Raw genomic sequence first — 24,349 nt, 5'->3', positions numbered from 1 at the left:
CTAGCCGGTACAGCACAACCCGGAATCTACTCTGCCAGTCAGGTGTTCACTGGAGCCTCTAGTGGTGGGGACAGACTGGGCCGCAGACTGACAGAGGGTCGTGAAGTGCGTACCTGCTGGGGAGAAGCCAGGAAAGCGGGGAGAAGTCCAGGCAAGGGTCGAGGGCCGGCAGCAGACAACAAATCCCATAGACAAGCCAAGGTCAACGGTCACAAGCAAACAGGAAGGTCGGTAAACACGCCAGAAGTTGGGGTCACAAGAAACACAGGCAGGGTCCAAATCCAGGCAAGGGGTCATACACGGGCAATCCAACAGAATATTCAAAGGGCAGGAGCAAGGAGCAGAGCAGGTCAGCAGACTGGAAACAGAAGCTATAACCGGCAGTGAGGCTGCAGACCTCACTGCCCTAAATACACAGGCAGACCAATCAGAGCTAGAGTAAACACTTGCAGGCTAATTGCCTGCCATGCTGCCAAACAAATCAGAGCTTGCCCCTGGACCTACACTCAGGTGTAGGTTAATGAAATAATATGTCCTGCTTAATCAGCCCACAGGCTGCGGGGAAGTTCAGAGCATGCGCCCGGCTACACAGCCTGCCGGAGCGCATAAAGATCACTTTCGGCGTCCGGTCGTTGCCCTGGCAACGGTCAGCCCGAATCCCAGAAGTGACGTCCTGGTCGTCATGGTGACGGCCGGGACGTCGAAAGGAGCAGGAAGAGAGACATAAATACAGTTTTATTTGAAGGCAAATAACATGTTATTATTCATAGCTACTAATTCTCCCCTACTCTATAGGAAAGGGACTAGAGCTAGTAGCCTAAACAATATTTAAAACATATACTAGCTATGCTAGCTGACACGTGTAGTATAGATCCCTCTCGGCAGCCATGAGTGGCAGTACCTTATTCTGGTAGAATGGTGTACTGGTGGATCATGTGATCTGAGTGCACGGTGGGAGGTTTCTGGGCAACTGGAACATTTGCATCTAAGTGCACTCATGTATATAAGGTGAATTTTTACTTTTGCATATGTGAACTTTTGTCTAAAACCATTCACAAGATCTTGTGCAAACACTGGACACATAGAGAATGCAGAACGGTAGCTCCAATGTATGTGCATAGCGAGTAAAAAGGTGCATTTGCAAAAAAACAAAATGCAGTATGTTTTGAAGGTTGTAAATAACACCCACTAATTTGACCAGTTTTCCTTTTCAATTCATTGAGGTTTTTATCTTCTCTCTTAGCATGTTTTATTCTATTTTGAAAACACCAGGTCCATAGAAGTGAAGAAGTTCTCTGAATAATTTCTGAGCACTGGCATCTAAGGGGGGGTTAAACACAAGTAAGTCGTCCGGCTTTTCTACCAGTGCACTGCAAACGCAAATCTAAGCAATGACAAACCTTTGCAGGCCTGTTTGCCTAATGTGGGTACAACCAATACAATAGCTGCAAATTTTTGATGGGACTATTCACTAGAGACTGTTCTAGTGACTTATATACAATACAGACAGCATTCTAGTGACTTTTATACAATATAAAGAGCATTCTAGTAACATATCATACCTCAAACTTTTGTAACCATAGAATCGTGGATACTGCGCACACACAGCTCACCAGAAGAGAAACATAGCGTCACCTTGGGCACCTGCCACCCCTTAACCTCTTCAGAGCACCTGTGATTAGGTTATGTTTCACAACATTCAGACTGTTGGGATAAAGGTGCAACTGTTGGGACAACAGGACAAACCAGGATCTTCAGATCAAGACTGTTTCGTCTAAATTGGGACAGTATGCATATACAACTAGCATTCTAGGGACAATAGGGCTGGTATGTAGTGCATTTAAGGGTCATGTCACCAAACTGTCCCTGAATCAAGACAAAAGACCCGATAATTGGAAGGAGGGACAATCTCCTCAAATCCAGACAGTGGGAAGTATGTATAGATAACACAAACAGCGTTCAAAAATGAAGAGAATTTCAGTGCTGTCAATTACCCCATGTGAAACAATACAGTACTTTACTGTTGTTCAGTGTTTATTCTTTTTCCTACTTGATTCCAAAATATTAGGTAATGTGAATACAAAACACAAATCACATAGTGTAATTCTATTAAGATATAAACTTGTGTGATACACCTTAACCTTTGTGACCAATAAAAATAAACGTGTCCAAATATATTCAGTGCTGATATATATTCTCAAACAGCATTGTAATCACCTCTATACAATACATTATTCTATTGACTGACATACAATACAGAGAGCAACGATCATTCTAGTGATTTCTATACACTGCAGACACATGATATTGCTAAGGATGGTCATGGTAGGAATATAGAACATGGGCGCATTTCCTGGTTTTCAGCCAGCCAGCACTTTCCCTGGAAATTAGGGGTAGAGTCAATGTAAGAAGGGGACTGTGATTATCCAGTGGTTGTGACTGATACGACTGCTCTACGCCAAAGGAGCAGAGGCCGGACGTAGACCAAGTGTAAACTACATTTCCCGGCATGCTCCAGGGTATGACGTCACTATACACAAGCCGGTAGTACCGGAGCGAGAAGGCCCCGGGTATAGGGGGATGAGGAGACCGGCTAGAGGGGAAGGTAAAACATGGGCAATATCTTCGGCCGGAAGAGACGGAGCCGGGTCACTGAACAGGACAAAGCTGTGCTGGTGAGAAAGTGCCTATCCGGGTGATAGAATACCCATCTCTCCATACCCACCCCCCTGCCACCGCCCGGCTCTGCCCACCATGCCTCCCTCGCCACCCCTCACCATGCCACCCCTCACCATGCCTGCTGCCACATACCCGGCTCTCAGAACCCGCCTCCCAATGCTGTCACACACCTCCTTTCCTTTAGTAAGACTGGTTCACCCACCTGTTACTAATACTACTCTTTCTACTGACACCTAAATATTAGACTCTGAATGCTTGTCTTGCTGCTTTTTCGGCCTGTCTCATCTCGCCTGCCTCTGTCTTCTTCTGTTGCAGTCCCACCTCTGCCCCTTGTCTGTACCTAAATGGCCTCTGCCCTGTCTGACTGTCACGCCCTCTGCTTCAGCCCTATCTGTCTCTGAGGCTGGCCCTCCTTCCACTGCCCCCCAGCCGCCACTGCCTCCTCTGCCGCTGGCCCTCCTTCCACTCTCCCCTCCTTCCACTCCACATGTCTCTACCGCTGACCCGCCTTCCTCTCCCCCGGCCTCTGCTGCTGGCCCTCTATCATGCCTCCTGCCAACCCTTACCACGCCCACACCACATCATGCCTCCCCTGCTTCTACAAACCTGGCTCTCAGAACCTGCTTCCCTCTGCTGTCACACATCTGGCTCTCAGAACATGCCTCCCTGTGCTGCCACACACCTAATTTCCTTTAGTAAGACTGATTTTCCCACTTGTACCCCCTGCTCTTTCTACTGACACCTAAACATTAGACTCTCCATGCTTGTCTTGCTGCCTTTGCGACTTGCCTCTGCCGCGGGCCCGCCTATCTCATCCCGCCTATCTCATCCCGCCTCTGCTGCGGGCCCACCTGTCTCTCTCTGCTTCTGCCTCAGGCGCTCCTCCACTTCTTGCCTGTCACCCGTGCCTTTCCCCCTGTCTCAGCCCTATATGCCTCTGCGGTTTGCCCTCCGTCCTCTCCGCCCCGCCTCTGTGGTTGGCTCTGCGCCCTGCCTCTGCGGTTGGCCCTCCGTCCTCTCCACCTCGCCTCTGTCGCTGGCCCTCTATCCACACCATGTACCCTGCCACCCCTCACCATGCCTCCCATGCTGCCACATACCCGGCTCTCCACCTCCCTCTGCTGCCACACTCCTCATTTCTTTTAGTAAGACTAGGCCTCCCGCTTGTTACTAATACCCCCTGCTCTTTCTACTGACACCACAAACCTTAGACTCTCAATGCTTGTCTGCCTCAATTCTTGTCTTGCTGCCTTTTGCGGCTTGCCTCTGCCGATTGCCCTCCTTCCTCTCCCTCCAACACTGTCCTGGCCCGCCTGCCTCTCCCTCCGTCATTGCCGCTGACCCGCCTGCCTCTCCCCTAGTATTTGCCTGCCTCCCTCCCCCGCTTGTGACTTGCTTCTGCCTTTCATCCGCTTGCCCGAATTTTGTTATATTAAGTATTTTTGGCTTGTAGCTGAGAAGAGTGAAGTAGGTTTTTATCTTAAAGGATTACCCACTGTCTTTAGTTAGGCTTCCCTCACACTAACTCAGCACTGCTATCAGAAAAGAGCGGTTAAAGCATCAAAGTTGAATTGGCAGTGAATGCGACACCGGGTTAGATAGGTTGCATGGTCAACAATAGAACCCCCTGTTTACTTAGAGACCCAGTTACAGATCTACAGTTTCCCAGCCAATCAATAACCTTTTGCTAACTGCAATGTATCATTGGTGCCTGTATGAGTGTATTCATCCTACTCTCCTCACATCTAAAATATTAACTGTCTTATTAAATATGTTAGTAAGAACAGTATACAGTCATGATCAAAAGTTTTGAGAATGACACAAACATTATTATTCACAAAGTCTGCTGCCTCAGTATTTTTATGGCAATTTGCGTATACTCCAGAATGTCATGAAGAGTGATCAGTTGAATTGCAATTAATTTCAAAGTTCCTCTTTGCCATGACAATGAACTTTATCCCAAAAACAACATTTCCACTGCATTTCAACCCTGCCACAAAAGGACCAGCTGACATCAAGTCAGTGATTCTCTCATTAACACAGGTGACAGTGTTTACGAGGACAAGGCTGGAGATCACTCTGTCATGCTGATTTGAGTTAGAATAACAGACTGGAAGCTTTAAAAGCAGGGTGGTGATTGAAATCATTGTTCTTCCTCTGTTAACCATGGATATCTGCAAGGATACATGTGCAGTCATCATTGCTTTGCACTAAAAGGGCTTCACAGGCAAGGGATATTGCTGCTAGTAAGATTGCACCTAAATCAATCATTTATTGGATCATCAAGAGCTTCAAGGAGTGATGTTCAATAGTTGTGAAGAAGTCTTCAGGGCACCCAAGAATGTCCAGCAAGCACCAGGAGTTGATTCAGCTGCGGGATCAGGGCACCACCAGTGCAGAGCTCGCTCAGGAATGGCAACAGTCAGGTGTGAGTGCATCTGCATGCACATTGAAGTGAGGACTTTTGGAGGATGGCCTGGTGTCAAGGCCAGCAAAGAAGTCACTTTTCTCCAGGAAAAACATCAGGGAGAGACGGATATTCTGCAAAAGGTACTGGGATTGCACTGCTGAGGACTGGGGTAAAGTCATTTTCTCTGATGAATCCACTTTCAGATTGTTTGGGGCGTCTGGAGAAACGCTTGTCCGGAGAAGGAAAGGTGAGCGCTACCATCAGTCCTTTGCCATGCCAACAGTAAAGCATCCTGAGACCATTTATGTTTGGGGTTGCTTCTCAGACAAGTGAGTTAGCTCACTCACAATTTTGCCTAAGACCACAGCCATGAATAAAGAATGATACCAAAACCTCCTCCAAGAGTAACTTCTCCCAACCATCCAAGAACAGGTTGGTGTGCAATGCTTTTTCCAGCATGATGGAGCACCTTGCCATAAAGCAAAAGTGATAACTAAGTGGCTTGGGGATCAAAACATGAAAATTTTCAGTCCATGTACCTGGAAACTCCCCAGACCTTAATCCCATTGAGAACATGTGGTCAATCCTCAAGAGGCGGGTGGACAAACAAAAACCCACAAATTCTGACAAACGTCAAGCATTGATTAGGCAAAAATGGGCGGCCTTCAGTCAGTATGTGGTCCCGAAGTTGATTGACACCATGCCAGGGCGAATTGCAGAGGTCTTCAAAAATTAAGGTCAACACTGCAAATATTGACTCTTTGCATAAACTTAATGTAATTGTCAATAAAAGCCTTTGACACTTATGAAATACGTAATTTTACTTCAGTATACCATAGCAACATCTGACAAAAAGGTCTAAAAACACTGAAGCAGCATACTTTATGAAAAGCAATACTTGTGTCATTCTCAAAACTTTTGGCCCTGACTGTATGCTTTATCATCAATCATTATTCCCATTTTGGTGGTAATCAATACAATGAAACTTTGTCCAGAATTGCACTCTGCTATTTTTAATTGTAATGTCTAAAAGTTGAAAGAAATCTGTGCATGAATAAATCTATATAAAATTGTGATAGCTCCTTCTTGTGTTCACGATAAATAATATATGCACCATTGAGGTACTTCTGCTGTTAAGAAATACACACACTGTCAGAAATGGAGGTTAATATGGATTATTTTGTAATCTCTTTATTTTGCGCACTTCACAGGTAGATCTGACTGTGATAATCTGTAGCTACTATCCTGTAGTAACCTCCATTAATCTGTTTTCACCCTCAGTCGGTCATATTATCTTTGGAGTTCATTAATTTTTTGGTAATTAAGCAGAGTGTTTAAAATATACAGATATACAAATACTCCTATTTTTGATTGAATGTTGAACACATCACTAACACCTTATTGTTTTTGAAAAAAATATACCTAACATCCTTAAAATGTACCCGTCATTAACACTTAGTGAAGGCAGCAATTTTATGTGTCATCTCAGTGATGTCATTGCTTCCTAGTGAATTGATAGCATAACTGATTAATGGTTTATTCCACAAAATGGCTTCCTGCGCTGTGTGTATGTGACAGGTGAACTGTTTAATATGGCTAAACTCTAAAAGCTTGTGAGACAATTTCAATGTTTTCAGCCTAATTGGGCTCTGTGAGCTTCAATTTGACGATATTGTCAGATCAAAATCCTCTCTGATCATATTGGATCTAGCAGCATGAAAAATCAGTTTGATTACTTAATCAGTATATATACACTATATGGACAAAATTATTCAGACACTTGATCATTACACAATCAGGATCTGTAATGACATTGTATTCAGATACATATACTTTAATATGCAGTTGGCCCCCCTTTTGCAGCGATTTCCACTCTTCTCAGAAGGCTTTCCACAAGATGGGAGTGTTTCTATGGGAATTTGTGCTCATTCATTCTGTAGAGCGTGTTTGAGGTCTGGCACTGATGTTGGACGAGAAGGCCTGTCTCGCAATCTTCGTTCCAGTTCATCCCAAAGGTGTTTGATGGGGTTGAGGTCGGGGCTCTGTGCAGGCCAGTCAAGTTTTTCCACAACGAACTCAAACCATGTCTTTGTAGTCCTTGCTTTGTGCACTGGGGCACAGCCATGTTGGAATAGAAAGGGTCCTTCCCTAAACTGTTGCCAAAGTTGGAAGCATAGCATTGTCCAATATGACTTGTTATGCTGAAGCATTAAGATTGCCCTTCTCTGGAGATAAGGGGCCTAGCCCAAACCCTGAAAAAAAATAGCCCCATACCATTATCCCTCCTCCACCAAACTTTACAGTTGGCATAATGCAGTCAGGCAGGTAACGTTCTCCTGGCATCCACCAAACCCAGACTCGCCCATCTAGCTGCCAAACAGAGAAGCGTGATTCGTCACTCCATAGAACACGTTTCCACTGCTAAACAGTCTAGTGTCGGTGTGCTTTACACCATTCCATCCAATGCTTAGCATTGGTCTTGGTGATGTCTGGCTTGCATGCAGCTGCTTGGCCATGAAAACCCATTCCATTAAGCTCCCGCAGTACAGTTTTTGTGCTTACATTAATTCCAGTGGAAATTCAGAACTCTTCTTTATGGAATATTCAGAGCGTTGGCAACTCTTACGTACCATGCTACTTAGCAGTCCTTGACCCTCTGGGATTTTACATGCTTTTGCGCTTCTTGGTCATGTTGCTGTTGTTCCTAAATGTTTCCACTTTCTAGAAATATCACTTACAGTTGACCGTGGAATATCCGGCAGGGATGAAATTTCACAAACCGTCTTATTTCAAAGATGGCATCCTATCACAGTACCACGCTTGAAGTCATTGAGCTCTTCATAATGAGCCATTTTGTAGCACAAATGTTTGCAAATGAAGACTGCATTAATAGGTGTAGCCAAATACTTTTATTCATATAATGTATATGCAGCTCATTGGCTTTCCAAAAAGTAGGATAGTCCTTGTGGAGCTTCATTCTTCCCAAATAGAGTGGCCATATGTGTATAATATGGACATTCACAATGCAGATATGTGCGACGATCATAATGAGTGACTGGATTTCTCCATGTGGTGACCTTGATTTCAGTTTTTTCCTGTACGCCATGGCAATAAACGACTAATTGCTATATGTTGTGTGATTGTTTGGAAGACACTGCAAAGACTGAAGACTCTGTTGTGCTTGAACGAAGAGGGTACAATATATTGTCATTATAGTTAAAGAAAGCATCATCTTATGGTCTCCATCCAATCTCATGCTTCTCTCTTCTCCTTGGAATGTCTAGCTATTTTCAGTCTAGACATGCATGCCCTGTAAAATGATTAAAAAGTTCTGCCAAAAGGTCTTATATTGCTTAACTAAGGTGGTGGGAGTGAGGCTCTCTTGGGGCCCTGTTACCATTTCGCTAATTGAGTTCCTGAATATGTGGCAAATCTCCTACTCCACTTCTGAGGTATAGATTGGTGGCAGTTAGAAAAGTGATTCTCTGCTTCCCTTCCCTGGGCATAGTAGTGGAACTGTATTATTATTATTATTTTTATCATTATTTTGTAAGGCTCCACAGAGCTGTACACCAGGGAACATCGGACATAAATAAAACAGGGACATATAAGGTAGACAAAATAACTGCAGGCAAGAAATCAAAGTGTCGATAGGGCCCTGCTTATAAGAGAGCTTACATTCTATTTGAGTACACACCTGAAACAAGAGGAGCAAGTGTGGCTCACAGTGGAGATTGGAACAGTTATGAGGGTGCATTAGTGTAGGTAGGTGTAGGGTAAGCACTAATAAAGAGATGGGTTTTCATATGGTGTTTAAAGATTTGAATGCAATAGGATAGTCTGGTCAGGTGTTGTAATGAATTTCATAAGTGGGTAGCAGCACAAGTCTTGTTGATGGGAGTGAGAGGTGGTTACTTGCGGTGAGGCACAGGACAGAGGTAGATTTAAGGGGAGGACTGTATTGAAATGAGCTTTGAGATGTGTGAAAGGGTGGTGTTGAGTGTTTGTATGCAAGAATAAGTCATTTGAATTGGATGGAGACGGGGAGCCAGTGTAAGGATTTGCAAAGTGGAGCAGCAAGGGAGAAATAGAACTCTTGCTGCAGCATTTAAGATGGATTGAAGGGATAGATATGTGAGGAAAATGCCAAACTGGAGGAGATTGCAGTAGTCAAGGGAGAGATGGTGGGGAGATTGAGGGGAAGTGGTGAGACTAGGAGGAGGGAAGATGATTAGCTTTGTTTTGGATATGTTGAGGTGTAGATAGCGAGAAAATTGGTATGATGTAACTTGAGATGAAGTCCCTCGAGAGGCCCAACATCCTAAATGGTTTCTTAACTCACAATAAATTATTTGTAAAATGGTCCCTGTACATCCATGAACTCCCATGCTCTACACAATGTAAGATGATGTTTTCCTTTAGATATACCGGATGGATAGCAACTCAACTGATTGGTGAGTTGTCTGCAGAGGATCTTTGCACTCGGGCAGGTCATCAAATAATGCAGAAGGTTTGGGCTGCATATTAATAGGCTGTAATCTAGGTGTCTCTGAAATTGTGGTTCCTTGCAACTGCCTATTTTGCTTTGACTGTTCATCTAAATGTTAATTCCTAGAGACAATAGCAATATTGTTTCTTGATTGTTTGGAGCTGGACTTTTTTTTTTTGAGTGTTAGTGGGGTTGAGACAGGAAGGAGAGTTTTGTTAGATCTAATAAAAAGTCATGGTTCCCTCTTATGCTATATAACTATGGTGTTGGGATTTATGTCATATTGAATCTCCTTTTTTTTTCTTTTTAAATTTGCTTATTGCATTCCAATCAGAGGGCTCTTTCACACACGTCCTGGAAAAATGGGTAAAACACATGAAAACTAGCGCACGTATTAGATGACTTTTAGTGATGCTTTTTCATGCACTGTGCTTTTACAGTTACAATCTATTGTACTGATAACTCAGGTCATCTCAGGAGAAATAGGGTGTTATCAGACGGGTTAACAGTCTTCAGTTCCTGTGAATAAAACTGCTGAATGACTTATGTGTATGTTAAGTGTTGGCTCTCTGAATATTGCATTTGTTTTCTTCCTGCACTTGTCACAATTGTTTTGTTTATTTTATTACCATATTGCAGCAACTAAAGCAGCAGAGAGACAAGCTTAAACAGTATCAAAAGAAGATCACATTGCAGTTGCAACGTGAACGGGTGCTGGCCAAACAACTGCTACAGGATGGCAAGAAAGAGTAAGTTCTATACAGCAATATTCTGTTCAGGACGAATACAGTCATTTTTTTCTTATATACCCTTTTACCACTGCAAATGAGTTGAGGAGACCGATTCGGTGGGCACTCTAGTAGGGTTTACATGGTTACACTGACTTACCTTACACTGGCTCCCCTTCCCCTACAGAATCCTTTTCAAACTCCTCACCACTTACAAGGCTCTCTCCAACTCTACTGCCCCTTATATCTCTAACCTTCTCTCCATTCACACTCCTGCCCGCTCCCTGCGCTCGGCCAACGACTGCCGCCTCTCCTCCACCCTTATCACCTCTTCCCACTCCAGAATCCAAGACTTTTCCCGTGCAGCCCCCCTTCTCTGGAACGACCTCCCTCGTTCCATCCGTCTCTCCTACTCTGTGCTCCTTCAAACGTGCACTCAAAACTCACCTCCTCCTCAAAGCCTACCAACCATCTACCCCCATTTCCTCCCTTTGCTGTTTCAATTTGAGCAGAATGTTGCTTCAGTGCCGAGCCTCCAAGACATCTACCAAGGTAGCAAAATACCACCACCACACAGCACAGATGCGGCCTTATTACAAAGCCTAGTGGACGCTCCAGCTAATCCTGTATCTCTGCAACCCGCAGATCATGTGTCTGAGCCAATTATGGCAGAGATCTTAGCCTGTGGGATTGGTGTGACTGACACACCTATAAATTGAATAGGTCGACAGATTTAACCACCCTGAGAAACAATTTCTGAAGTCTGGTACCACACTGCAGATGCGGAACACATCATTTCTGAGCTAAAGAAGTGACTTTATATGGGTGGGACCTGGGCTCTGGAGGCCTTTTTCTAGGGTCTACGCATTTGAGACATGCACTGATCATTTCTGATAGTCTGCTGAGGCACAGTAATATCTGTATCAGGATCTTTGGGCTATCTGATAAAAAGACAGTGCCCTTGAAGCCTCTCAGGAGGACTGGTTTCCTAAAGTAACAACAGTAAAATATCTGTTCAGATCATGATTAAGAGGCACACCATGTGGAGTACCATAGGATGTATACCTGTTGAATCCCAGGGACACATCTACTATGTTAACCTTCCTGATACACATTTGTGACCCTGTTGGTCTTGTACCATTTTGGTTTAAATGTTAATGGATTTAAACTCGCCTGTTTGGGGGAAGTGGGCAGGGTGGGTCATCCTGCACAGGCTGCCGTCAGCAGAGTAATTATTATTAATATGTTTTGGGCTTATCTATATGTTACGCAGTTCAAATGTTCCTCCATTTCTACCCCTACCAATCCTTATCCTTTCCTGTCCCGTCTAATGTGCATTAATATGCTAGTGTATAATATAGCGACAGGGTGCTCTGTGGGGAGGTGTAATAACTGATTTAATAGACTCATGATGACAAAAATAATATTTGTAGAACATGAGTGGGGTTGGACAGATTAGAGATGTATTGTCTGTACTCTGTGTATAAAATACACTCTTCTGTGGAGAGGATATAAGGGCTATTAAACATCCCTTGCTAGTCCCAATATGCCATACAGTATACTGCAACTGTGCCAGAGTATTGTCTGTTTTAATAAAAAAAAAAAAAAAAAAATCTTCTCCCATATAAAATAAATTTTAATTTATGAAAGATATACAATATCACTGGATTGCTTTCAACTGGTCTTCAGTTTCCCTGTAGCAAGTTAACGAAAGCACCTTAATCATGCATTTTACTTGCATTCCTAATCAATGCTTTCTGACTCCCAACACCTCCCCCCCCCATACTCCCTTTCCCTTTTATAGAGCTTGCTAGTCCTTTGCACCATTGCAAGCGCTGTTCACATGGCCACACAGAGTGAATGCTTAATGGAGCATAGGTGGGAAAATTGCTACAAGCTCCCACTGTGTGGCAGTGTGAACAGCCTGTGCAATCCTTGCCAATGATCTCTCCTGGGTTTTGTTTGAGCTTCATTCTAATCTATTTGCTACTGAGTTATACTATATTTTATAGTAACCTATTCCCAGTCTATATTGCTACATCCAGCTGATTTTCCTCCAAAACTCTAAATGGCTTTATCTTACTTCACTGCCACTTTACACCAGGCGCATTCTCAGCATCCAGCCCTTCACTTCATCTAATGCCTTGCTACAAAGGCTCATCCTCGTTTATCCTAACTCCTTATAGAATAATACATTTGTCTCACACTTTTCTACTTCTGTTACTTCCCATACCTTCAGTATGAGCCAGTTGTATGACTGGTGTTTGTGATTCATGGCGTGTTCTCCTCTATTGCATGCTAGTACTATATAGATGGTGTATTTTAATTTTTTTTTTTTTTTTTTAAATAACTTTTTTTATTGAAGCATGTTTACATATATATTACAGCCATAAAAACAATTAAAAAATATCTTAGTTTTTCAAAAAAACATAGTCATACATCCCTTCCAGGAGCCACCCCTGAAATGGTAGCCATAAGTATAATGATATTAGGAGAGATTGATCGGTGGATCAATAATATAAATTCTAGTTTGAAACTAAACCCATGTACTTGACACAATCATGGATACTGTCACACTTTTACACAGAGAATATCACTGACTGGTATTTGCGCTACTAACCTGAGAGGAAGTACAAGGGAAATCCTGAAGAGAGGTCAAACAAGCCAAGGAGTCTATACACAGGAAGTCAGGAACAGGAATACAAACTAAATGCTGGAGCTGGGTAGAACCAATACTCTGGGACCCTAATGGTGCCAGAGTGAAGTTTAAATAGGGGCAGACAGGAAGCCCTATGGAGGAAGTTCCGGCGATCAGTCTCAGCTGATCGCCGGGAAGCGTCTGGGTTGCCTAGCAACCGAAGCGGCGCATCGCGAATGCTCGAGCGCCGCAATCACGTGATCGCGTCCCGTTGCCTAGCATCGGGACGTCTCTTCCGGGCAAGAGGGTGTCCGTCTCCGGCACCCAGCGGAGGTGCGGAGACGGCACCTGACAGATACAGTGTTTAAGTGACTCTGGTAAAGTATCTATAAAGGTCTCCCAAACCTAAAAAAAACCTGAGTGTGCTTTGCTTTTGTCATAAAGGCCTTTAACCAATCCATACAGAATATGTGATATACTTTTCCCCTTATTAGTGCTAGTGTAAGGGACAATCTCTTTGCCCACAATTGGAGAACACTATTCCTGGCAGCTGCTGAGATCGCTAGTAATAACTTACCACAGCCCTTAGTTATTTTCAGATCTTTAGGTAGTATACCAAAAATGGCCCACTCAGCCGTTAAGGGAACATAATTCACCTGGTGGTTATTAGCGAACCTCCAGACGCTAGCCCAAAAATGTATAATAACTGAGCAATCCCAAGAGCAATGAGTAATATATATATATATTGATCAGTGTTCGGCGGACTAGGTGCACTCTAGGCCGCCAGAAGTACTGTTAAAATAATTTTAAATGCTTGTGAACACTATATAGTATTATATAAAACATATTAAATGATGCAGGCTACCCTCCCTGTGTCTCCCATCTCTCCTGTGTCGAATTACCTCTCCCATGTCTCGTCACTTCACCCTAATATTTCCTGTATTTCTTCACCTTTCCCTGATGTTTCCCATGTTTCTATTACTCTCTCATTCCTTTGTATATTCACATTTTCTCTTTCATCCTATATGGGGGACACTGCTACTATGGGTTGTGAGAGTGGAGGTGGAGTTGGCACTTAACAGGTTAACTTTGTTAATGTATCAAAGCTGACAAATCCCTCCCCTCTGCAACCCCCCTGTAGCCTCTCCAGTCTTCGTTAAGCCCCAAGGGAGTTGAGCTTACTTTTATGATAGGAAGAAATTATTCTATTTTTCTCCTAAATTTAACTTATTTCTTTGCAGCAGACAGTGAGAGCCAGCCGGTTCTCACTTACATTGAAAGTTTTTTGTTTTTTTTTACTTGTTTTTTATTTTTATTTAACAAATCAGTCAGTGCTGACAAGCGGCTTATAGCCACTGCCAGGCTGCTACAGGGACAAGGGCCAAAATACCAGCGCTGTGTAAACAGCAAGGAGCACCTGTAAATGGGATCGTCAGGGGCCGCCATATTGAATTATACAAAGTCCCATCCTCAGCAAAGGAGGGGGGGTACTTATGCAATCAGAAAAACGGCCACCAGAAATCTGTTAGTAGCGACTGCTACATAATTTTTTTGCAACAGATCACCCTCTTTAACAGCAGAAAACTTGAGGAGGAGTGCAGGTGCAGTCAGAGGGTACTAAGGACAGAACAGAAGTCTATCTAAACCTCGACAGCCATGGGTATGGAAACATGAGCTAACCAAATAGCAGCGGGTCTGCAAAATTCGGAATTGCTCCCCCTTCCAGATACTTATACGAGGCCGGCCCAGAATGCAGCCTCCATTTCTTCACCTATTTTTGCAACTGCAGTAGCGGCCAGGAGAACCTTATGGCTCAGGTACTGGGATGCAGACACGGAATCAAGAATCACTCCCTTATTCAGGGGGAGTGTTATTCGGCCCTGACCTGGACAGCATAAATTGCCAGGCCACAGGAGGCAAAAGCAGCTTCCTCTCAGTAAATGTCCCAAAACCTAGGACACCGAGGTTTGGTTCATTTAGATGGTCCTTTCGTGGGGGCTCCACTTGCCGGGGCCAGACACATAGACTGAGATTTTTGGCCTCTAGAGGACAAACATATAGCGGTAGGTGTTACTCTTTCAAGAAACGTCCATCTCCCAAGCTTCCAGAAAAAACAGTCAGTTTGACGGCTTCCCTTCCCTCCTCGCGGCTGCGGGAATGGGTGGACGTCTGCTACTAATCAGAAATCAGTGGGCAGCATCCTCAGAAGACCGTTGGATTCTGGGGATCATGACGAGAGGATACATGATAGACCTATCAGATCCAGAACCTCGTCGGTTCTTTGCAACCAGCTTACTCCACGACCCTCGGAATAAAGAGGCGATACTTACATGTGTTGCCTCTCTTCTTTCCGCCAGAGTTATCCGCCACGTTCCGGAACACCAAAAAAGGGGTTCTATTCCAATCTCTTTTTGGTCCCAAAGCTGGACAGCTCGTTCCGACCTGTTCTAAATCTAAAGCAGTTAAACCGGCACCTACGGGTGGCCATGTTTCGAATTGAATCCCTCAGGTCAGTCATCAATGGACTGGAACCAGATAAATTCATGGTGTTTATAGACATCAAGGATGCCTGCCTTCACATACTATCTGGAAGGCTCATCAGGCCCTTCTCAGATTCACAGTGGGACCGTCTCACTACCAATTCAGAGCTCTCTCATTTGGCTTTTCGATAGCACCAAGAGTGTTTACAAAAATAATGGCAGTAATGGCAGCCTGTCTTTATTCCACAGGAGGGAAAATAATGCCCTATCTGCACAATCTGCTCATAAAAGCCCTCTCAACTCTCCTGCTGAATCAGCACTTGGTCCTCACTATCAAGACCATGGAGACGCACGGATGGCTCATAAATCGAGAAAAGGCACAATTGATTTTGTGCCAGAAAATGACATTTCTTTCCTTCCAGAGGACAAATCTCAATCCCTGAGGAACCTGACGGATCAGGTTATGAACTGCTGCAGACCATCTATTAGGAAACTTGTGCATGCATCTATTAGGAAAGATGGTATCAACTTTCGAAATCATTTCTTATGGTCGGCTGCACTCACGCTGCTTCCAATGGGACCTCTTAAGGAAGTGGTCAGGATCCCATCTGAGATTAGAGGGATAACTGATGCAATTGTCACCAGAGGCGAAGGATTCCCTCAGATAGTTGACGGTACAGGACAAGCTGACAGTGGGAAGGTCCTTGGCCCCATTGTCCTGGATCTTAGTAACCACAGACCCCAGCCTGACAGGATGGAGGGGGGAGAGGGGGGGCGCTGTGGTACTTCAGTTACAGCTCCAGGGACTCTGGACCACTCGGGATGCTTCTCTCCCCATCAACATTCTAGAGCTGAAAGCCATGCTAATGGACTTAGAGAGCGCCCATATGATACTTCAAGGACACCCAGTCCGTCTGCAGTCCGACAATGCGACGGCAGTGTCTTATTTCAACAGACGGGGGCACCAGGAGCGCGGGAACAATGAGGGAGGCTGCTCAGATCTTGACCTGGGCAGAGAACCACTTTACCGCTATATCAGCAATTTTTATCCCAGGAATCCAAAACTGGGAAGCGGACTTTCTCAGCCGGCATGCGATATTGCTGGGCGACTGGTCGCTCCATCCGGAGGTCTTCCAGTCTCTGGTCCTACGATGGGGGATCCCAGGCCTGGACTTAATGGCATCGCATCACAATAGGTAGCTACCTCAGTTTTGCTCTCAAGAAGGAGACCCCTTGGCGGTGGCCATTGATGTAATGACGATGCCATGGGACTTCAGGTTGGGATACCTATTTCCTCCCATCCCTATGATTCCCAGAGTCATTCAATGAGTGAAGCAAGGGGGACTCCCAGTCATACTAGTAGCTCCTGCTTGGCCAAGGCGAGTTTGGTACGCAGAAATTCTGGGGCTAGCAGTAGGTCTGGGTCTGAAATTACCTCTTTGAGAAGACCTTTTTCAGCAAGAACCATTCACACTTTAGGAATTGCCTCGGCTCAATTTAACGACATGGCTGTTGAGGTCAACCTGCAGAGGTCCAGAGCGTTCTCTTCACAAGTAGTGAACACCCTCCTTCGGGCTAGAAAAAACAGTTTTGGCTCCTATTTACCACTGCATCTGGTGAGCCTACATCAGATGATATGAGAGCCGACTATGCCACGTGGCTGTCTTTCGTCTTCCGTGGTTTCTGGTTTTTCTCCAGGATGACTTGAATGCGGACCTTCGTCTAGGTTCACTGAAAGTACACATATTGGCCCTTTTGGTATATTTTCACCTGCTTGGCAGACATTCTGGATGTCAGGAACTGCTTGCAAGGAGTTCTACATATTCAGCCTCCATATGTTCCTCCGACGGGCCCCCGGAATCTTAACCTGGTGCTTAATATGCTTCAAGGGCCTCCTTTTGAACCATTACGCACTGCAGAATTAAGGTTCTTGTCTATGAAAGTGGTATTTCTACTAGCTATTGCATCAGCTCGTAGAGTTTCCAAATTGTGTCTCTTATGTCGTGAACCATATCTTATATTTCACGATGATAGGGCGGTTCTCAGAACAGATCCAGCTTTCCTACCAAAGGTGGTGGTCAAGAAATAGTGGTTCTGGTATTTAATTTGTGGCCCACAGTCTTCAGGGATAGGTTCCATGGAGTTTCTGGATGTGGTCAGGGCTCTAAGAATTTATGTCAGGAGGACATCAAAGATTTGCCGCACATATTCTTTATTTGTTTTGTTTGACTCCTATAAACGAGGCTGGCCGGCCTCTAAGCAATCGATTGCTAGGTGGCTTACTTCTACTATTAAGCAGAATTGTGTCAGTGCTAACAGACCTGTGCCAGATCGTATTGTATCCCATTCTACCTGGTGAGTGGGGGCGTCCTGGGCTGCACGAAATGGGGCCTCAGCTGACCAGTTGTGCAGAGCAGCAACATGGTCCTCGGTTCATACTTTTACCAAATTTTATCAATTCAATGCATTTGCGTCAGCAGACGCTGCTTTTGGCAGTAGTGCTCTACGTGCCAGGCTGTCAGGGCGATCCCTGCCTTAAGGGGGCTGCTTTAGAACCTTCCCATGGTAGCAGTGTCCCCATATAGGATGAAAGAGAAAAGAGGATTTTTATACATACGATAAATTCGTTTCTCTGATTCCATCTGGGAGACACTGCATTCCCTCCCTTCTGCTCTTCTGCTGTGTGGTCTCTGGTTGGTTGACTCCCCTTCATTGGGGCTTTATACTTGGACTGGAGAGGCTACAGGGGGGTTGCAGAGGGGATGGGTTTGTCAGCTTTGATACATTAACAAAGTTAACCTGTTAAGTGCCAACTCCACCTCCACTCTCACAAGCCATGGTAGCAGTGCCCCCCCAGATGAACGGATTTATCGTAAGTATAAAAATCCTCTTTTCCCTCATGTCTTCCGTGTCCCTTCAACTTTAATAATGTCCCCCCCCCCCCCCTGTGTTTCTTCACCTCCGTTATGTGTCCAGCTATAGTTGTGCTGATGTACATGTAATAATTACATGTGATTCTTTTATTTGCCTTTTTATGTGTGTTGTAAGCATTAATAATTTGACTCCATAAAGTCAATGTTATAATTTTAATGACCCTGCAAACTGAAGTCTTTAAGGTTACGTACATGTATATTTTCCAAGTACATGTATATTCAATTAAAGGAAAATAATCACTTCTGTTTTTAATATGTACTCCCTGCTCATTATAGATTGGTAGGGGTTTCACTACTTAAAATTTGGATTCCCACAGATTGCTGAAGTGGAGTGAACCTGTCCTTGGCAGTACAGGTGATATGACATGCTGCACCTGGAAAAGCAATAGATGGTAACCATCACAAAAAAGAAAGCGGAAACAAAAACTGGCTGCTAATATATCAATGGAAGGCTTGGATGTATTTAAACATTTTACATATTGTCAGATTAGTGATGAGACCCCAAAAATGTAATATGTAATTGTCTTATCAGTAGCTCATTAACCCTTTCCAGAATTGTGTTGTAGCTTAATGACCACACCCTTTTTTGTACCATTTTAGATGGGAGTAGCACTTTAATTTCATAGCCTAATCTAGCAAGTTTTATAATGTTCTTTTTTTGGAGACATTGGGCTGTCATTTTAGTAGCACAATGGAATATTTTTTTATTTTAGGGGCATGAAAAAAAACAAATATGTGTTTTGTTGTTTTTTTTTTTGTTTTTGTTTTTTGTTTTTTAATTCTCCACACAGTTAATGTACTTAATCATCAAGAAAATCACATTTTTACATTTTTAATAATTTTACATTTTTATTTTTTCAATCTAGAAAAGCCAAACTGCTGTTGAAGAAGAAGAGGTACCAAGAGCAGCTTCTGGAGAAAACTGATAATCAGATCACTAACTTAGAGAAAATGGTACGTGTGCCCCTCGTATTCACACCCGAGTTGTAGTCAATAGAACTTATTTGTATTTATATTTCAGAGATATCACAGACCTTTTGAAAATCCTTCTTGTTCTGTGTTATAATGATTTACTGGTCTCCATAGACATAATCTCTAAAACCATTTTATGTGTTTTATAAATGCTAGAATGCTGCTTACCATGACACTGCTAATGCCTGTTCACACATTAACCAAAAGTCATGCACAGATCTCTAAACCTCTATTTTATGATTTTTAAATGATCATGATTGGCTTTTATTTCCAGGTTGAAGACATAGAATTTGCACAGATCGAAATGAAAGTAATTGAAGGCTTAAAAGTTGGTAATGAATGCTTAAAGAAAATGCATGAAGTAAGTATGTCCTTGTGGAGTATTTGCAGGTCAGGACCTGATCCCACATATTGTCTTCTGACAGTTAAATGCCATTCTTTTTTTGGTCAGGTTATGTCCATAGACGAGGTGGAGAGGATCATGGATGAGACACAAGAAGGCATTGATTATCAGCGGGTAAGCAGGCAATGTTATACAATGTTTAAGCGGTCTGTGGTGGGATTGAGCATTTTACAGCATAGTGCCTGATCTTTGATTTATAAACCAGATTAGATGGATAAATATGTATTTTGTGTCTGCAGCAAATTGATGAACTTCTGTCAGGAAGTCTGACTTCAGAGGACGAGGACGCCATTCTGGAGGAGCTAGAGGCTATCACTCAGGTAAGAGGAAGCTATTCTACAGGCTATCATCAGGTCATTGACTATTCATTCTGGGCTCAGAAGGCCATTATCGTGGCAGTCACTGAGAAACGAGTAGTCCTTTCAGGGTCTATAACTTAGGTAATAGGAGGCTATTACTTCGGGAAGGTCATTATTGTGGCTATCACTAGGAGACAAAGAAGCCTTTCTAGAGGCTAGCACTCAAGTAGAAGAAGGCCAATGTAGAGGGATCACTTGTTCAGAGCACAGGCATGAATTATATAAGTGCTGTGCAGTAGCACACATTTGTTTCCTTCATACAATAAACCTTTTAATTTTGCATGTGCAGGGTTATACCTGCTAAAGATGTAATGAAATAGAGAAATCGGTTGACTTTCACAGTGGCTGCGTGGTATTTGAAGAATAGAAACAGAAGTATTCTCTCCGTCAGAGGTTTACAAGCTTTGGTTAGGATTAGACAGGATACATCACAATAACTAGAATCCATTTGTTTCAAATTATTCTCCTTTCCACCTATCATTGAGCAGGAAAAAAAGAAAACCTTTCTCTTTGCATCTTCAGTTGCTCGGCTATGTTTAAGAACCAAAGGTAGGGCTGCTGGCAGCAGGACCACAGTACTGTGGGTCTTCTGATGCGGCCATGCATTGCTAGTTTTGTTGTTAGGTTATATTATAATATGTTTATATGTTCTGATATGGTCCTGCAGCTCACCGCGTAAGAGTTCTGCTTACCTTTAGTTCAGAAATGGTAAGGGGCATGGGGTTAGCACAGCGTTCGCTAAGGCATTTAGAAGGTACTATGCTGAGCTGTACGAGTATTCTAAATGTTTACAATAAGTGCTGAACACTTAAGTACCAGGTGGATATCAACAAGTGGGTGTTATCTGGTTCCTCACAGGAAGATCTGGAACTCCCAGAAGCCCCCACCGAGCCACTTCCAGAACCCTCTCCAGGTAATTATATGGTAAATGTATTTGCACAGAATTGTTTTCTTAAATACACTCGCAATTACTCTGTGCTTAATAGTGCCTTTGTTATATTTTATAAATTATAGACCTAACGATTTTATATTTATCTATTAAAAAAAAAAAAAATACAGATGGAAAATGTAAAACAGTTGGGTTAAAATCCTATACAATTGATATCTTTTAAAAATAGCATTAATCCATTTGCTCAATAGGATGTAATCGTACCATGTGCACTAAGCAGTGGTTACATTGTCTTGACTTTGGTGCTGCGTTCTACTGGAAGCAGCTGATGGTCCCAGTGTAACAGGTCATCAAATTACCCTGTATGGTGAAAGTGATGTCCCACCCTCTACCTTCCTTGGAAACCTCAGTGATGTCATTACGAGGATTTCATACCTGGAGGAGGGGTAGGAAAAGCTCTCTACGCTCTGCCCCTACTCTTGCTCATTCTCATGAGAATTGCTGAAACCCATGGTTAATTGTCATCTAGTTTGTTTGAATAATAGTTTGCTTAATTTCTACTGTGAAAGCAGAGATTAAATACTACTTTTATTGTTCCTTATAACTGGTTTGCACACAGCAATTTTACTCATTTTCTTTTAACAGAGAAACAAGCGATCAAGAACAAACCCAAACCACAGCAGGTGGCTGCTTCCTAACCTCATCCCCGGTTCCTGCAATGAGAGAGGTGGTTTCTACTCACTGAGGGAGCTCTGTGCAGTGATATGCTGGAGAGCACTGCAGCTCTTTCCTTATAGAGGAGGCGGGGCCCCTTGTCACATAGCCTACCTGCTATGCAGCATCATCCTATCTGGTTGACATTGGAGAGTCTCTTCCAACCTTGTGCGCCTGAAATGTCAAATAGTTATGTCTGGGAAAACCTGATACCCTCTCCGGCAGCAGAAGAGTTGATAGGGACATAATGATCAAGACTTCTCCACAAATCAAACAGCATTGTTTATCTTTCTTAGACAGACTGTGTTGTTTGTAATCAATTGGTTGTAACGTTCATTTTCATACATTGGAGGCAATAGAGTATTACGTGGTTGAGCTTTTATTTTGATATTTACATATAATCACTTTTTACACCTAGTTAATGACTTTCCTTAAACATAAGCATATAGGGTGTTCTAATGATTTACTTTAGATTGGGTATGGTGGCAGCAGGACAAGTTGGTCACAGCTAATTGCACCCTGCACTTTAGAACATAGTTCTTCGGGTTTGTCCATATGAGAAGCAACAAATGTATGTTATTAAAGAAGATGTCCCATACTACAGTCTGTGGGATTGGTTGGAAAAATCTGGGGCTGCTAGAACGCCCTAGAGACCCACTTCTACCCTCTCATGCTGGTAGCTGGACTTTGCCAGGAATTTTGTGTCCGAAACTTGAGCTGACTAATGAGTGCAACATTCTAATTATTTGTAAATCACAAGTTATACTTCAATGTATTTTTTTTAAATGAGTATTAATAAATATGCATGTTTGGCACACTTATGAGTATACTTATAGTCTATACTGTAGTGAATATAAAAACACAATGAACCATGTAAGTGAGTATTGGCTGGATAGGGCTGACCTTAAGAATGTCTCACGTTGACCCTCGGTGTGTACATGTGACTGGCGTGGGTAAAGATGGTTAATCATGGTGCTCAAACCCATAATACTGGAGTGCCTTATACGAGTGGGAGACGTGTATACCTAAAGGCAATGCAAATGAGCACGTGTATGCATAATGTATTGCTGCCAACTTCATCTGCTGCTGGAGAGAGCAACAGTGATTGTAGTGAATATAGATGTGTAACTTGTGTCTCTCCAGCTGCTGCGCAACTATAAGTCCCAGCATGCCCTGACATCCATTGGCTGGGACTTGCAGTTCATGTTTGCAGGGTCATTGGTTGCCTAACCCTGGTCTAGAAGTTATTCTTCATTGGAATCTACCTGAATGCCAGAGCCCTCCTCAAATGGTGACATGGTATCTGATAAATCAAAATTAAATAGTATATGTTTATTCTAATTACATCCTGTTTAAATCTCCCAATAGTTTTGATGTCCAGAAGGAAAGATGTTTTACAGTATTGTCATGGTTTCGATTTGTCTTTGGCAATCATTCGGAGATATGGTTGTGCTGCAAAAGTTAGCACTCCAGTTAATGAACTTTTTATGCTCTTCCTATTGTGTTTCTAAGATCATAATAAAACATGTATATACAAAACTAGTGGTTTGCCATTTTGAGAAATGAGCATGATTCAGCCTGTAGTTCCCGCAGCTTACAAGATGTTATGGATAACCATGTTATAGTACATAATAACAAGGACTTTCAAAACTTAACTTTCAGGTTTAAATGGAAGCAAAGTCAATTATTTTCTAGGAAATTCTATCCAAAGAGCCTACAAAGTGGATAGGATTGCTCTTTACAAGAACAGTATAAACAAGATTAATGGAAACATAAAATTCTGAGTACATTTTCCACTATGGACAGTCATCTTATGCTTTTAGAAGGAAGGTGGTTTCATCACGTGTGAACAAAATGCTCTATATGTATTTTTGAGAAAGGGTTCTTCAGCACAGGATTGATTTGAATGAGCACTGCTTTTTTTTTCTTTAAATATTACGATGCACGCGTTCTCTTAAGGGATTAGTTATGTTGGTAAAGCCAATGAATCATCTTAGCTCAGTCTTGGCCACCAGCTCCAGCAATTGTAAAACCCAAATTCCCAGCATGCCTTTCCATCTTTTTTTTCAGTTAAGAAATGCCAAACTGTAGCTACAATGTTTCTTAACTTTACCACTAGAGGCCAGTGTTCCATTGACATAAATACAGCAATATTTATGTAGAGACATTTCCTTTGTGCTGCATAATATTTATTAACATTTCACTGAAAAAGCATTCTAAAATAATGGTGAAACATTCATCAGTCATTCGTGTGAGAGCTCCCTTAGAAGGAAGAGTTGGGAAAGCATGCCTTGGAATGGTGCAAGTTCTTATATGAATGGTTCAGGTAACCCCAAAATGTACACCTAATAAGTGTCTTGTGACTTCAAGAATTCAAGAAGCCCTATGAATAAATGTTTACCAAATACCTTTATGTGCCTGGATGTTTAAGTAACCCATCCTGTTTGTTTTATATTGAATTATTACCTACTAAAGTAAACTATTATTTGGAGCTTAGCTGACCTACACAAAGCAATTTCATCAAATTGTCCTAATATCAGACAATGTGGTGCTGCAGAAAGATTTGCATGTCCCACGGTCAATCATGTCATCTCTCTAAATTGAAAATAGATCTTGTCACTGGATTGGCCAATGCATGGCCATCATTTTATACAC

General features: G+C 42.9%; 1 protein-coding gene across 1 annotated transcript; it reads left to right on the top strand.

Annotated features, from left to right (window-relative positions):
- The first annotated feature begins 2,498 nt into the window (after nucleotides 1-2,498).
- On the top strand, nucleotides 2,499-23,233 carry CHMP6 (charged multivesicular body protein 6). The gene is made up of 8 exons (XM_075216912.1): nucleotides 2,499-2,675; nucleotides 10,218-10,327; nucleotides 19,224-19,311; nucleotides 19,604-19,690; nucleotides 19,781-19,846; nucleotides 19,972-20,052; nucleotides 20,950-21,004; nucleotides 21,626-23,233. The coding sequence occupies exons 1-8, from the start codon at nucleotides 2,613-2,615 to the stop codon at nucleotides 21,676-21,678; spliced, it is 603 nt and encodes a 200-aa protein (XP_075073013.1). The 5' UTR covers nucleotides 2,499-2,612; the 3' UTR covers nucleotides 21,679-23,233.
- Nucleotides 23,234-24,349: the final 1,116 nt, after the last annotated feature.

The sequence above is a fragment of the Mixophyes fleayi genome, chromosome 6 (assembly GCF_038048845.1).
Source record: "Mixophyes fleayi isolate aMixFle1 chromosome 6, aMixFle1.hap1, whole genome shotgun sequence".
Classification (NCBI taxonomy): domain Eukaryota; kingdom Metazoa; phylum Chordata; class Amphibia; order Anura; family Limnodynastidae; genus Mixophyes; species Mixophyes fleayi.
This window is presented reverse-complemented; position numbering and strand designations above follow the sequence as displayed.

Excerpts from the sequence above, each read along its gene's own strand:
- CHMP6 (XM_075216912.1), top strand. The coding sequence starts at position 2,613 with ATGGGCAATATCTTCGGCCGGAAGAGACGGAGCCGGGTCACTGAACAG. Across the intron at positions 10,328-19,223 it reads CTACAGGATGGCAAGAAAGA|AAAAGCCAAACTGCTGTTGA; the intron begins GTAAGTTCTATA and ends TTTTCAATCTAG. Across the intron at positions 21,005-21,625 it reads ACTTCCAGAACCCTCTCCAG|AGAAACAAGCGATCAAGAAC; the intron begins GTAATTATATGG and ends TTCTTTTAACAG.